General features: G+C 42.9%; 1 protein-coding gene across 3 annotated transcripts in view; it reads right to left on the bottom strand.

The window, feature by feature from the left end:
* The window catches only part of LOC119969233 (splicing factor SWAP), a 152,004-nt gene that overhangs the window by 99,419 nt on the left and 38,062 nt on the right, over window positions 1-14,523 (bottom strand). For all 3 annotated transcript variants that reach the window (XM_038802691.1, XM_038802600.1, XM_038802783.1), the window contains exon 10: window positions 9,956-10,049. In XM_038802691.1, the coding sequence (XP_038658619.1) occupies window positions 9,956-10,049 (94 nt within the window). The remainder of the gene's footprint in view (window positions 1-9,955; window positions 10,050-14,523) is intronic.

Genomic DNA, 14,523 nt, shown 5'->3' with positions numbered 1-14,523 from the left:
CGAGGCTAGGAATAGGGAGAGAGTGCAGTTGAACACGTGGCTGCAGGAATGGTGTAGGAGGGAGGGCTTCAGGTATTTGGATAATTGGAGCGCATTCTGGGGAAGGTGGGACCTGTACAAGCAGGACAGGTTGTATCTGAACCAGAGGGGCACCAATATCCTGGGGGGGAGGTTTTCTAGTACTCTTCGGGAGGGTTTAAACTAATTTGGCAGGGGAATGGGAACCAGATCTGTAGTCCAGCAACTAAGGTAGACGATAGTCAGGACGCCAAAGCACATAGTGATGCAGTGGGGAAGGTAACAATGACAAAGGAGAGTACTTGCAGGCAAGGAGATGGGTTGAAGTGTGTATACATAAATGCAAGAAGCATCAGGAATAAGGTGGGTGAACTTAAGGCATGGATCTGTACTTGGGACTACGATGTGGTGGCCATCACGGAAACTTGGATAGAAGAGGGGCAGAAATGGTTGTTGGAGGTCCCTGGTTATAGATGTTTCAACAAGATTAGGGAGGATGGTAAAAGAGGTGGGGGGGGGGGGGGGGGGTGGCATTGTTAATTAGAGATAGTATAACAGTTGCAGAAAGGCAGTTCGAGGGGGATGTGCCTACTGAGGTAATATGGGTTGAAGTTAGAAATAGGAAAGGAGCAGTCACCTTGTTGGGAGTTTTCTATAGGCCCCCCAATAGCAGCAGAGATGTGGAGGAACAGATTGGGAAACAGATTTTGGAAAGGTGCAGAAGTCACAGGGTAGTAGTCATGGGCGACTTCAACTTCCCAAACATTGAGTGGAAACTCTTTAGATCAAATAGTTTGGATGGGGTAGTGTTTGTGCAGTGTGTCCAGGAAGCTTTTCTAACACAGTATGTAGATTGTCCGACCAGAGGGGAGGCCATATTGGATTTAGTACTTGGTAATGAACCAGGGCAGGTGATAGATTTGTTAGTGGGGGAGCATTTTGGAGGTAGTGACCACAATTCTGTGACTTTCACTTTAGTAATGGAGAGGGATAGGTGCGAGCAACAGGGCAAGGTTTATAATTGGGGGAAGGGTAAATACAATGCTGTCAGACAAGAATTGAAGTGCAGAAGTTGGGAACATAGGCTGTCAGGGAAGGACACAAGTGAAATGTGGAACTTGTTCAAGGAACAGGTACTGCGTGTCTTTGATATGTATGTCCCTGTCAGGCAGGGAAGAGATGGTCGAGTGAGTTGACAAGAGAGGTTGAATGTCTTGTTAAGAGGAAGAAGGAGACTTATGTAAGGCTGAAGAAACAAGGTTCAGACAGGGCGCTGGAGGGATACAAGATAGCCAGGAGGGAACTGAAGAAAGGGATTAGGAGAGCTAAGAGAGGGCATGAAAAATCTTTGGCGGGTAGGATCAAGGAAAACCCCAAGGCCTTTTACACATATGTGAGAAATATGAGAATGACTAGAGCGAGGGTAGGTCCGATTAAGGACAGTAGCGGGAGATTGTGTATTGAGTCTGAAGAGATAGGAGAGGTCTTGAACAAGTATTTTTCTTCAGTATTTACAAACGAGAGGGGCCATATTGTTGGAGAGGACAGCGTGAAGCAGACTGATAAGCTTGAGGAGATACTTGTCAGGAAGGAAGATGTGTTGCGCGTTTTGAAAAACTTGAGGATAGACAAGTCCCCCGGGCCTGACGGGGTATATCCAAGGATTCTATGGGAAGCAAGAAATGAAATTGCAGAGCCGTTGGCAATGATCTTTTCGTCCTCGCTGTCAACAGGGGTGGTACCAGAGGATTGGAGAGTGGCGAATGTCGTGCCCCTGTTCAAAAAAGGGAATAGGGATAACCCTGGGAATTACAGGCCAGTTAGTCTTACTTCGGTGGTAGGCAAAGTAATGGAAAGGGTACTGAGGGATAGGATTTCTGAGCATCTGGAAAGGCATTGCTTGATTAGGGATAGTCAGCACGGATTTGTGAGGGGTAGGTCTTGCCGTACAAGTCTTATTGAATTCTTTGAGGAGGTGACCAAGCATGTGGATGAAGGTAAAGCAGTGGATGTCGTGTACATGGATTTTAGTAAGGCATTTGATAAGGTTCCCCATGGTAGGCTTATGCAGAAAGTAAGGAGGCATGGGATAGTGGGAAATTTGGCCAGTTGGATAACAAACTGGCTAACCGATAGAAGACAGAGAGTTGTGGTGGATGGCAAATATTCAGCCTGGAGCCCAGTTATCAGTGGCGTACCGCAGGGATCAGTTCTGGGTCCTCTGCTGTTTGTGATTTTCATTAACGACTTGGATGAGGGAGTTGAAGGGTGGGTCAGTAAATTTGCAGATGATACGAAGATTGGTGGAGTTGTGGATAGTGAGGAGGGCTGTTGTCGGCTTCAAAGAGACATAGATAGAATGCAGAGCTGGGCTGAGAAGTGGCAGATTGAGTTTAACCCTGACAAGTGTGAGGTTGTCCATTTTGGAAGGACAAATCTGAATGCGGAATACAGGGTTAATGGTAGGGTTCTTGGCAATGTGGAGGAGCAGAGAGATCTTGGGGTCTATGTTCATAGTTCTTTGAAAGTTGCCACTCAAGTGGATAGAGCTGTGAAGAAGGCCTATGGTGTGCTAGCGTTCATTAGCAGAGGGACTGAATTTAAGAGCCGTGAGGTGATGATGCAGCTGTACAAAACCTTGGTCAGGCCACATTTGGAGTACTGTGTGCAGTTCTGGTCACCTCATTTTAGGAAGGATGTGGAAGCTTTGGAAAAGGTGCAAAGGAGATTTACCAGGATGTTGCCTGGAATGGAGAGTAGGTCATACGAGGAAAGGTTGAGGGTGCTAGGCCTTTTCTCATTAGAACGGAGAAGGATGAGGGGCGACTTGATAGAGGTTTATAAGATGATCAGGGGAATAGATAGAGTAGACAGTCAGAGACTTTTTCCCCGGGTGGAACACACCATTACAAGGGGACATAAATTTAAGATAAATGGTGGAAGATATAGAGGGGATGTCAGAGGTAGGTTCTTTACCCAGAGTGTAGTGGGGGCATGGAATGCACTGCCTGTGGTAGTAGTTGAGTCGGAAAATTTATGGACATTCAAGCGGCTATTGGATAGGTACTTGGATTAGGGTAGAATAAGGGAGTGTAGGTTAACTTCTTAAGGGCAGCACGGTAGCATTGTGGATAGCACAATTGCTTCACAGCTCCAGGGTCCCAAGTTCGATTTCGACTTGGGTCACTGTCTGTGTGGAGTCTGCAAATCCTCCCCGTGACTGCGTGGGTTTCCTCCGGGTACTCCGGTTTCCTCCCACAGTCCAAAGATGTGCAGGTTGGGTGGATTGGCCATGAAAAATTGTCCAAATTCTATGATTAACCTAGGACAAATGTTCGGCGCAACATCGTGGGCCGAAGGGCCTGTTCTGTGCTGTATTTCTCTATAATGCTGGGTTGTGGGAAAAGAGACTAAATGGTAAAGGTAAAGTCACCATACAGGTGGCCAAAGGTTGCTCTCCCCTTTGTGAGGGCGAGGTGACTGGTGGTGATTTAACCGGACCCGGGGTCACCACGCCTCAGGCGAGGGGTAAGATTGAGAAGGCGGGGCTTCATGAGTAATCAAAGTTATTTTGAAGAGTCAGGACATACTAAAGGCACCAAATAGTTTCCTCCTGTGCTTTATTTGAAGAATAAGGAATCCCAGCATTAGAAGTGCTCTCGCAAAAAAAAAATATTTTGCCATGATTTTTTAAAAGCCCTTTATTCGCTCGTTACAGAAAGCAAAACCTCCACTAGATAATGCCCAAAGAGCATTCATATAATCTGGGTTATCCAAAAAAATCAGGGCATGAAGTTAGGGCTGCTTTATCCAAATGTCAAATCTACATGCTCCAGAGTTAAGCAGCTCAGCAATACTCACTGAACTCATAAAAAGAGCAAGTTAATGAGAGGAAGTCAGACACTTACAGAAACGTTCTGTTCCTGACAATCTAGCATGGATCACATACTTGGCTAATGCAGAACAGCAAATCAGACATGAAAAATAGAGTGGAGATAATTATAATGATACCCTTAAAGCCTAGACCACATGTGGTGCCAAGCATTGTGCCAAAATTTACTTCAAGTTGGTGATTTAACCACCTGCTCTCGATCTACCCCAGCTCTGAGGGTTTCAACGCAACACCAGCAATTGGGTTTCCTATTAAAACTAAATGTTACTTGAACCTGATGGGACGCTGACCTTTTCGGGAAGATTAAACACATTGGTGTTCACCTAAATATACGACTTCAAAGCCTCATGCATAAGACTCCAGGAATCACATTACACAAATCAATAGGATGATGTTTCTTTGCCCACAGCATTGTCAGTAAGCCCTTCATGAAACTGGAATAATCCAAGCAAATGACACAGAGCAAAGGGAAGTATTGGACACGTTGTTTGATTTAAATTTACTTTAAATCAGAGTGCTGGCAACAATTTAAAATTTATTGGCGGAGAAAGCCTGAAAACCACCCTACAACGTTCTTGAAACAAATTACAAGGTTCACAATGGCATATCGATAAAAACTAAAGCAGAGAATAGAAAAAGAAGGATTCTCATACCATTCGGCCCATCAAGTCTGCACCGGCCCTCTGAAAGAGCACCCCACCTAGGCCCACACCCCTGCCCTACCCCCGTAACCCCCTCCCTAACCTGTACATCTCTGGATACTAAGGGGTAATTTTATCGCAGCCAATCCACCTCACTTGCGCATTTTTGGACTTGACTAAGTTTTCCCTCAGAGGAGAGCAACATTAGAACTAATTACAGGAGAGAAACACATGATGAGAGCAGCAGCAAATAATATCCTTTGATTGTGATCCACTTGGATCGCTCGTAATGGGTAAGGAATGATTTGGATAGTTATGGTGCAGGGAAGAGTAAATTGGCAGGTGTAAAGGTATCAATAAGGAATCATCATCATTTGCAACAGGTTCAGAAATACGGTTTTAAGCCACACACTTTTTCATGAATGTAGAAGCCCAGTCTCAACACCTGCAATGCTGGTAAAGCATTCTAATGATGCAATCCACTGCTCAGCAGGCACAGAAAGATGAGAACCAACCTCACTTTCATTATGAATTTTCTAGGTATGCGAGTGATTCCTAAAAATAGGACAGAGATATCAGCACAGTGTTCGAGCTGTTTCTAGCAGCATAATTTGTGCTCAGTTGTTTGTTGTAGGAGCAAACAAAAAATTATCAATGCCCTGACAAATTTATGGATAATATTCAAGTGGTGTGTCTAATGTAAAACCTATCCACTAACTTTCCCACAATGCCGTTCCAAAGTATTTTTTATCATCAATGTTTAATGAGAACAGCTCCTTTTCCCAGAGAAAACCCTAACGATGCATAAAACATTTAGCCAAACAAAAATAGTAATTTAGTTAATAACTTTGCAGAACTCATGCTCCATGGTATTAGATAATGAAATCTTTGCATTTTAAACAGAGACGCCTCACCATGTGCCATTTTATCAGTTCTTTCATTGTTAATCATCTTAAATGGACCTCAGCAGTGAAACAGTGGAGCTTTTTCCTACAGGAATTCAGTTAGGAAATTTTTCTAGGCAGGAATGTATAAGAATGACTACATTTGAGATAAAGTCTCTGTCTGACTGGCAGCTCAAGAATTGTGACATACATTTTCACGGAATGGTTAATCAGCTACCCTCAAATGAATGGATATCTTTTTTTCTTTAATGGCACTCTATTGGAGAGAGGCATGTCCCTTAGTGCCAAACAGCTCACTACTGTGTCCTTATACAGCATTTGAAAAAGGGAACCAAAGATAAGGTCTGACCGGAATAACAAGTCTGACCGGATAAGGAAAACGTTATTTGACAAAATAATTGAAAGGGATTCCTAAATATGATATAATTTATAAGCATGAATTTCCTTTTGCAAATTAGTGCAATTCTTGTATGGGTACAACTGCTATACAAGTTTAGAGCTTATTGTATTTAGTGATAATATAATCACAATCACCCCAGATCAAGTGAAGCCATATTAGAATTCTTCACGAACAAATACATCAACACTAAGTGTCAAGAAGTTGGTTGTTTTATTCCCCCACCTCTCTAACAGCCCCTATATTGCTGAACCCCATGTCCATGTTAGTGTCACGCCCTCACCCTGCCCCATTCAACTATCCCCAATTGACCAGAATCCCACTGTTCACCTTCTACAAACATCAAAATGTCCAAACTTTGCTGCCACTCTGAGTCCCACTTACATTTCACAGCTGTGTCCTTGGACTACATTGGCTCCTGGCTTTCCAATACCTCGATTCGGAATTCTGATCGGTGTTGAAATTCCTTTAAGGCTTTGCCGCATCCCACCTCATACACCTCCTCCAGCCCCACAAACTCCTACCGAAGGCACTCTACTCCTCTAACTTTGGCCTTTTGTGTATCTCTCTCTTTCTTGACCACATCATTGGTGGCCCCCAGTCAAGCAATGCCTCAATTTTAACACATCTATTTTAGTATTCAAATGCTCCATGGGCAGCAGGGTAGCATGGTGGTTAGCATAAATGCTTCACAGCTCCAGGGTCCCAGGGTCGATTCCCGGCTGGGTCACTGTCTGTGTGGAGTCTGCACGTCCTCCCCCTGTGTGCGTGGGTTTCCTCCGGGTGCTCCGGTTTCCTCCCACAGTCCAAAGATGTGCGGGTTAGGTGGATTGGCCATGCTAAATTGCCCGTAGTGTCCTAATAAATGTAAGGTTAAGGGGGGGGTTGTTGGGTTACTGGTATAGGGTGGATATGTGGGTTTGAGTAGGGTGATCATGGCTCGGCACAACATTGAGGGCCGAAGGGCCTGTTCTGTGCTGTACTGTTCTATGTTCTATGGCTTTCCCACCTTAACTCTAATAACCTCCACCCCGACAACCCTCCAAGATCTCTGCCCTCCACTAATTCTGGCCTTTTGAGAATTCCCGACTTCCATTGACCTTGGGTAGCCGGGTCTTCAGTTGCATGGGCCTTAATCCTTGGAATTCCCTCCCTAAACATGCCCATCTCTTACTCTGTTCCTTGAAGATACTCCTAAAACTTACCTGCTTTTCAACCAAGCTCTTGGTTAACCGCCCTAATACAAGCTCAAGTGGGCCAGTGTTATGATGTTTGATCATGTTATTGCAAAGCACAATATGTTACTAACTAAAAGTTGCTTCAGAAATATGAGCTTCTGTGTTACAAATATCTCCTGCGCAAAAACTGCCAACTATGAAGACAATGCTATTGAATGCAATCCCCTCAAACAGGAGGTTAAATTGTACAATTTATAGTGTTAACAGAAATATAACTGCTACATTTCCCACCCAAACTTCATGCAACAGATCCCATCACCTCATGTCTACCCAGTTTATCACTGAGTTTAACAATGTTCATAACAAATTAGTTCGTATTCTGCAGGTGTGGGCAAGGTGAGTAGACCGGATCAAAGCTTTGCAATTAGAATTAAGCTCTATGATGCAGATTTACATTACTCATTTATAATTCTTGCTAATGAGTTCACGTGATCCCTTGCACTCAAGGTCTCCACATATTTTAGTCAATTTCTTAAGAGACATTTTCCAGACACATGATTTAAGTACATCAAATAACACATTTTTAACACCACCCACAGATTAGAGTTACGAAATTTTGATTCCATTGAATATATTATATATTCATGGCTGAATTGGTCAGAATTTTTGATCTACAATGGAGTCAAAGGTTATCAAGGGCAGGCAGGCAAATGGAGTTAAGGCCACAATCAGATCGACCATGATCTCACTAAACAGCAGAGTAGACTTAATGGGCCTCTCCTGTTATTTCTTATTGCCTTAAACTGAAGTTCACTACAATCTGATCATTGTGCGAGAAGCATAACAAACTTATTGCAAACGTCGACATTTTCAGCTCAACAGGATTTATATGCATCCAATAATGGGGCTATAAAATAATTACAGTTGTCATAAATGTGGAATCATTCCATGGATGTAAATATCAGTATAATTTACAGCTTGAGAAAACACACTGATCTTTGAGGCACAGAACCACTTACGGTGAACATGATGCATTTTGTTATTCTGCCAATTATGTTTCGTGGCCATGAACCTCAAAATAGGGGCAGTCTTAAAAGCAATTACTTTTCGACTGTTTTTGCACATTGTCAAACAAAATAATCTATGTAATCCATTTGTAATGGCAATTCTTGTTCCTATACTATTGCCTGCACCCATAGCTTAAAACAAACAAACCAGTCTTAAACCTTTAGAATGGACATGTCTCCATAGGATTATTTATATTGTTTCGGCACAGCTGGTTTGGAAGCTATTATTTACTACAGAAATTAGAAACTTATATGAAAACGAAAACAAATTACAGACAGCACACTTAAGCGCTCACACTGTTAAACCTAATTAACATTCCAATACGAACTAATTTCTATCTTCAGAAATATTCCAGTTGACATTGAAACATGAATAGATAGCCGCCACCGCTTCCACTGACCTGACTGTCACTGACACAATTAATTTTTTAATGGAAATAGAGCAACGGTGAAGTAATCTTTTATTCACATACACTACTGCTGCTTCTTCGATGATGGTTTTACATTTTTCATGAAATGAAAAATACAGATCTAAAATCAAAACGTGCATGAAAAACTCAGCATGTTTGGCAGCATTGGTGGACCGAGAGACAGAGTTGACATTTTGAGTCCAATATGACTCAGTTTCAAAGAACAATGATACCGGTCTGCAAACCTAACTTTCTCTCTCCACGGGTGATGTACACCTGCTGAATCTTTTTCAATGTTTTCTGTTTACATTTTGCATGTTGAAAAGTCATCCACCATGCTTCTCATGACAGTGATGAATGCTAAATACCTTTGGGCAATGCTTAACTTGTTTATTCCAGGTTTTGAGGTGAATTGACACTGCCGGAAACTAGTCATCGATAACAAATATGAATGGTGAGGAATGTTAAATTTCAAACCGGCGCAGGCAGCTCGGTGGAACAGATAATAGATGATATTTAAATGCAGAAAAGTGTGAAGTGATTTATTTTGCTTGGGAGACCGGGGACAGGTAATGCTAAATAAAATGATTTTTGTGTAAAGGGTGCAGAAACAGAGGGAACGGACCCAAAGGCATATGCCAACAAATCATTGAAGGTGGCAGAGCAAGTTGAGAGCATGGTTAATAAACCATGAAAATAGGGACAGTGTACAAAAACAAAGAGCTATAATAAACTTGATAAAACTTTGGTTCTAAACTGGAGTACCGCGTACAGTCCGGGCTTCGTGTGCAAGGAAGGATGTGAAGGCATTAGAGAATGTAGAAAAGATTTACGAGAATGGTTCCAAGGATGGGGAACTTCAGTAAATAGACTGGAGAAGGTGGGGGATGTTCTTGCTGGGAAGGTTGAGGAGAACTGATAGATTATTCAAAATAATGAGCAGTCTGGATAGAGCAGATAGGGAGAAGCTGTTCCCATTGGTGGAAGAATCAAGAACTGCAGGATATTGATCTAAGGTGATTGCCGCCATTAAAAAAGAATCATGAGGAAAAATATTTCTATGCACCGACTGGTTAGGATCTGGAATGCACTACCTTGGATTGTTGTGGAGGCAGATTCGATCGGTGCTTGCAAAAGAGAATTGGATCATTACCCGAAGAGGAAAATCTGTAGGGTTACAGGGTAATGGTGAGGGAGTGACACTGGACCATTTGCTCTCACAGGGTTGGCAGTTATTTTGGGCTGAAAGACCTCTTTCCGTGCGTAACCATTCTATGATTCTATTGTGCATTTTTCCAACTGTTGAAGGAAGAGAAACACCAAACCAGAAACAGATCAGTGAGTGCATTCCTAGTTTCTCTTCTGTCAAACTTCACTTGAACTGCAGCCTAAAACTTGTCTGAAGGACACCAAGCGTATAAATGTGCATCCTCCCATCCTGCCTTACCTGTGGAATAGCACAACCTTCCTTTTGAGAGAAGTACTGCTTCATGAACTCATAATATGCATTGTACTGATGCCAAGGCTGGAGAAACTCAAATCTGGAAGACAAGGCACAGTCTTAAACTCTAAACATGTTTCAAATAGATCATACAAGATGAATTTCAAATCACAGGTAAACAAAAAAAACTGAACATGATCAAATGTTTGAACAAAACAGATTGCATGAAGTTGTGTTTCTAATGTTTGCTGTTGATTATGTATAATGGATTCAATTGCTGGTGAACTGTTACCAAATTGTAAAAAGACACCTTATCCTCATCCATAAGGTGTTGACTGTGGCTCTATGTAGTACTCCCCCCCCCCCCCCCCCCCCCACACACACACGTCCCAGGTTCAAGTCCCAGTTCAGGGTTTGAACAAAAAAATCAACGCTGAAATTGAAGTGAAATACTGAGGGAGAGTGGCACTCTTCAAACCAAGAGCCCACGTGACTGCTCAGATGGATGCAAAAGATCCCATGGCACCATGTCAAAGAGCAGCAAGGGAGTTGTCCTGGCCTGTATTTATCCCTCAAACAACATCACAAACATTCAGAAATGTTATGCACAAACAATAAATAGAATTGCCCAATTAAGAAGGGTAACAAGGATGATCCAGGGAACTACAGATCGGTGAGCCTTACGTCAGTGGTAGGGAAATTACTGGAGAGAATTCTTCGAGACAGGATCTACTCCCATTTGGAAGCAAATGGACGTATTAGCGAGAGGCAGCGTGGTTTTGTGAAGGGGAGGTCGTGTCTCACTAACTTGATAAGAGTTTTTCGAAGAGGTCACAAAGATGTTTGATCTTTGGGCAGTGGATGTTGTCTATATGGACTTCAGTAAGGCCTTTGACAAGGCAGACTGGTACAAAAGGTGAAGTCACACGGCATCAGGGGTGAGCTGGCAAGATGGATACAGAACTGGCTAGTAGAAGGCAGAGAGTAGCAATGGAAGTGCTTTTCTGATTGGAGGGCTGTGACTAGCGGTGTTCCACAGGGATCAGTGCTGGGGCCTTTGCCATTCGTAGTATATATAAATGATTTGGAGGAAAACGTAACTGGTCTGATTAGTAAGTTTGCAGACGACACAAAGATTGGTGGAATTGCGGTTAGCGATGAGGACTGTCAGAAGATACAGCAGAATTTAGATCGTTTGGAGACTTGGGCAGAGAGATGGCAGATGGAGTTTAATTCGGACAAATGTGAGGTATTGCATTTTGGAAGGTCTAATGCAGGTAGGGAATATACAGTGAATCGTAGAACCCTCAAGAGTATTGAAAGTCAGAGAGATCTAGGTGTACAGGTCCACAGGTCACTGAAAGGGGCAACACAGGTGGAGAAGGTAGTCAAGAAGGCATGCTTGCCTTCATTGGCCCGGGCATTGAGTATAAGAATTGGCAAGTCATGTTGCAGCTGTATAGAACCTTAGTTAGGCCACAGTTGGAGTATAGTGTTCAATTCTGGTCGCCACACTATTAGAAGGATGTGGAGGCTTTAGAGAGGGTGCAGAAGAGATTTACCAGGATGTTGCCTGGTATGGAGGGCATTAGCTATGAGGAGCGGTTGAATAAACTCAGTTTGTTCTCACTGGCACGGCGGAGGCTGAGGGGCTACCTGATAGAGGTCTACAAAATTATGAAGGGCATAGACAGAGTGGATAGTCAGAGGCTTTTTCCCAGGGTAGAGGAGTCAATTACTAGGGGACATAGGTTTAAGGTGCGAGGGGCAAGGTTTAGAGGAGATGTACGAGGCATGTATTTTTTTATTTACACAGAGGGTAGTGGGTGCTTGGAACTCGCTACCGGAGGTGGTGGTGGAAGCAGGGGCGATAGTGACATTTAAGGGGCATCTTGATAAATACATGATAGGATGGCATTAGAGGGACACGGACCCCGGAAGTGTAGAAGATTTTAGTTAGACGGGCAGCATGGTCGGCACAGGCTTGGAGGGCCGAAGGGCCTGTTCCTGTGCTGTACTTTTCTTTGTTCTTTGTATGTCGTCATCGTTATTAGTTGTAATGGCAAAAAGGAAACAAACTTTAAATCAAAGCAATTATGAAAAAAACAAACCCAAAGAAATGAGAATGGTTTTGATTGAGAGGCAAACCAAACCCTTGCGGTTGAATCTGCACCAAAACATTTGGCTCTAGGTACTACATTGTTTTGAAAGGTAGCTAAAGTCAATAAAAATACATTTTTGGGGTTCAAGTGTCGCTGCCAAATCCCATATTTGTGACCCATCCATAATAAAATCAGGCAGTTAAAGATCAACCATGTAGACTCAGCTCTGATATAGCCCAAGCTGAAAAGGATGACAGGCACTAGTAAACCAACCGGGTTTTTAACGAGACTACAAGAGCTTCACAGTCACTTTGAATACTAGCTCTTTATTACAATTCTTTTAAAACCGAAATTAAATTCTTCAAGAATCATTGCGGAATATGAATACATGTTCTCTGGATCATTAATCTAGGCATAAACACTAGTCGAATAGTGCAGCTTATAGATCTTACAACATTCCTGTAATAGATTAATATGTTAATTGCGAGGCATCTGGATAGAAATTGTCCCATTGGGCAGACGCAGCATGGGTTCGTCCCAGAGCTGAAGGGGTTGGATTATGAGGAGAGGTTGAGTAGACTGGGACTGTACTCGTTGGAATTTAGAAGGATGAGGGGGGATCTTATAGAAACATTTAAAATTATGAAGGGAATAGATAGGATAGATGCGGGCAGGTTGTTTCCACTGGCGGGTGACAGCAGAACTAGGGGGCATAGCCTCAAAATAAGGGGAAGTAGATTTAGAACTGAGTTTAGGAGGAACTTCTTCACCCAAAGGGTTGTGAATCTATGGAATTCCTTGCCCAGTGAAGCAGTTGAGGCTCCTTCATTACATGTTTTTAAGGTAAAGATAGATAGTTTTTTGAAGAATAAAGGGATTAAGGGTTATGGTGTTCGGGCCGGAAAGTGGAGCTGAGTCCACAAAAGATCAGCCATGATCTAATTGAATGGCGGAGCAGGCTCGAGGGGCCAGATGGCCTACTCCTGCTCCTAGTTCTTATGTTCTTATGTTAACAAAATTTATATTCTTCCTTATAACTCATGACACCAAGAGGTCTTTAGACAAGCAAATCTGAAATTAGAACCATAGAATTTGTGTTATTTTTTTCCTCAAATGCCAAACCTAGATCACATCAGGCAAGATGCAATTCCATTGGGTTGTGCTGGTGGGTTGGGAAAGAGAGGAGAAAGAAAACTCTAGTCAATTCCATTGTTCTTGAGCTTTAGATTTTGTTATATTAACCAAATGATATACTGCCCACGAGTGATTCAAACATCTAGTCACTCATATTTCAAAATGTGAGGGCAACACGGTGGCGCAGTGGTTAGCATTGCTGCGTACGCCGCCGAGGTCCCAGGTTCAATCCCGGCTCTGGGTCACTGTCCGTGTGGAGTTTGCACATTCTCCCTGTGTCTGCGTGGGTTTTGCCCTCACAACCCAAAGATGTGCAAGGTAGGTGGATTGGCCACGCTAAATTGCCCCTTAATTGGAAAAAATAATTGGGTATTTTAAAAAAAAAATTTAATTCAAAAAGTGTACACTGAAAAAAACAAAAGTCCTCTGTGCCACATTTCAGATTATCTAAATTTAGATAATAATAATCTTTATTATTGCCACAAGTAGGCTTACATTAACACTGCAATGAAGTTACTGTGAAAATCCCCTAGTCGCCACATTCATGCGCCTGTTCGGGTACACTGAGGGAGAATTCAGAATGTCCAATTCACCTAACAGCACGTCTTTCGGGACTTGTGGGAAGGAACCGGAGCACCCGGAGGAAACCCACGCAGACACGGGGAGAACGTGCAGACTCCGCACAGACAGGGAACCAAACTGGGAATCGAACCCAGGTCCCTGTGCTAACCACTGTTGCTACCATGCCACCCAAATATTTAAAGCATTAATAGAAATTTATTTTTGTTATATGCTTTGCAAAGCATTAAGCTGCATCTAACTTATTGCAAATGCACAGCCAGCCAGCTTTGTACATTGCCACTTGGGAGTATTATAAATTTATACAGACTCTGCAACCACAACCACATTGTTATCATGTTGCGAACTTTCCCATTGTTCAATTCCTGAGGATGCTTACTCTTGCAGGAATACAATTACATGGATGTCTGGAGCCCTTCAGTAACTTGCCCAAGGGAGTATTATGTGTGATATTGACAAGCAAGCCTAATTTAGTGCTAAACATATAACCACAACAGGCACCTTCCAGCAATCGTCACTAGACAAAGGTTTTTCAAAGTGCGGGTTGTGACCCGCGGGTGGGTCAAGGAATCATCAGTTGTGCTTTGCCACGGTCGTCCCGATCGCAGAAGAGCACAGCAACCACTGCTGCCTTTTACATTGAGAATGGTAGCCGCTGCTGCCTTTTACATTGAGAATGGCAGCCGCTGCTGCCTTTTACATTGAGAATGGCAGCCGCTGCCACCTTTTAAAAGGAAATAAATGAGGCTGTGTGGAGTC

The sequence above is a fragment of the Scyliorhinus canicula genome, chromosome 1 (genome assembly GCF_902713615.1).
Source record: "Scyliorhinus canicula chromosome 1, sScyCan1.1, whole genome shotgun sequence".
In the NCBI taxonomy this organism is placed as follows: domain Eukaryota; kingdom Metazoa; phylum Chordata; class Chondrichthyes; order Carcharhiniformes; family Scyliorhinidae; genus Scyliorhinus; species Scyliorhinus canicula.
This window is presented reverse-complemented; position numbering and strand designations above follow the sequence as displayed.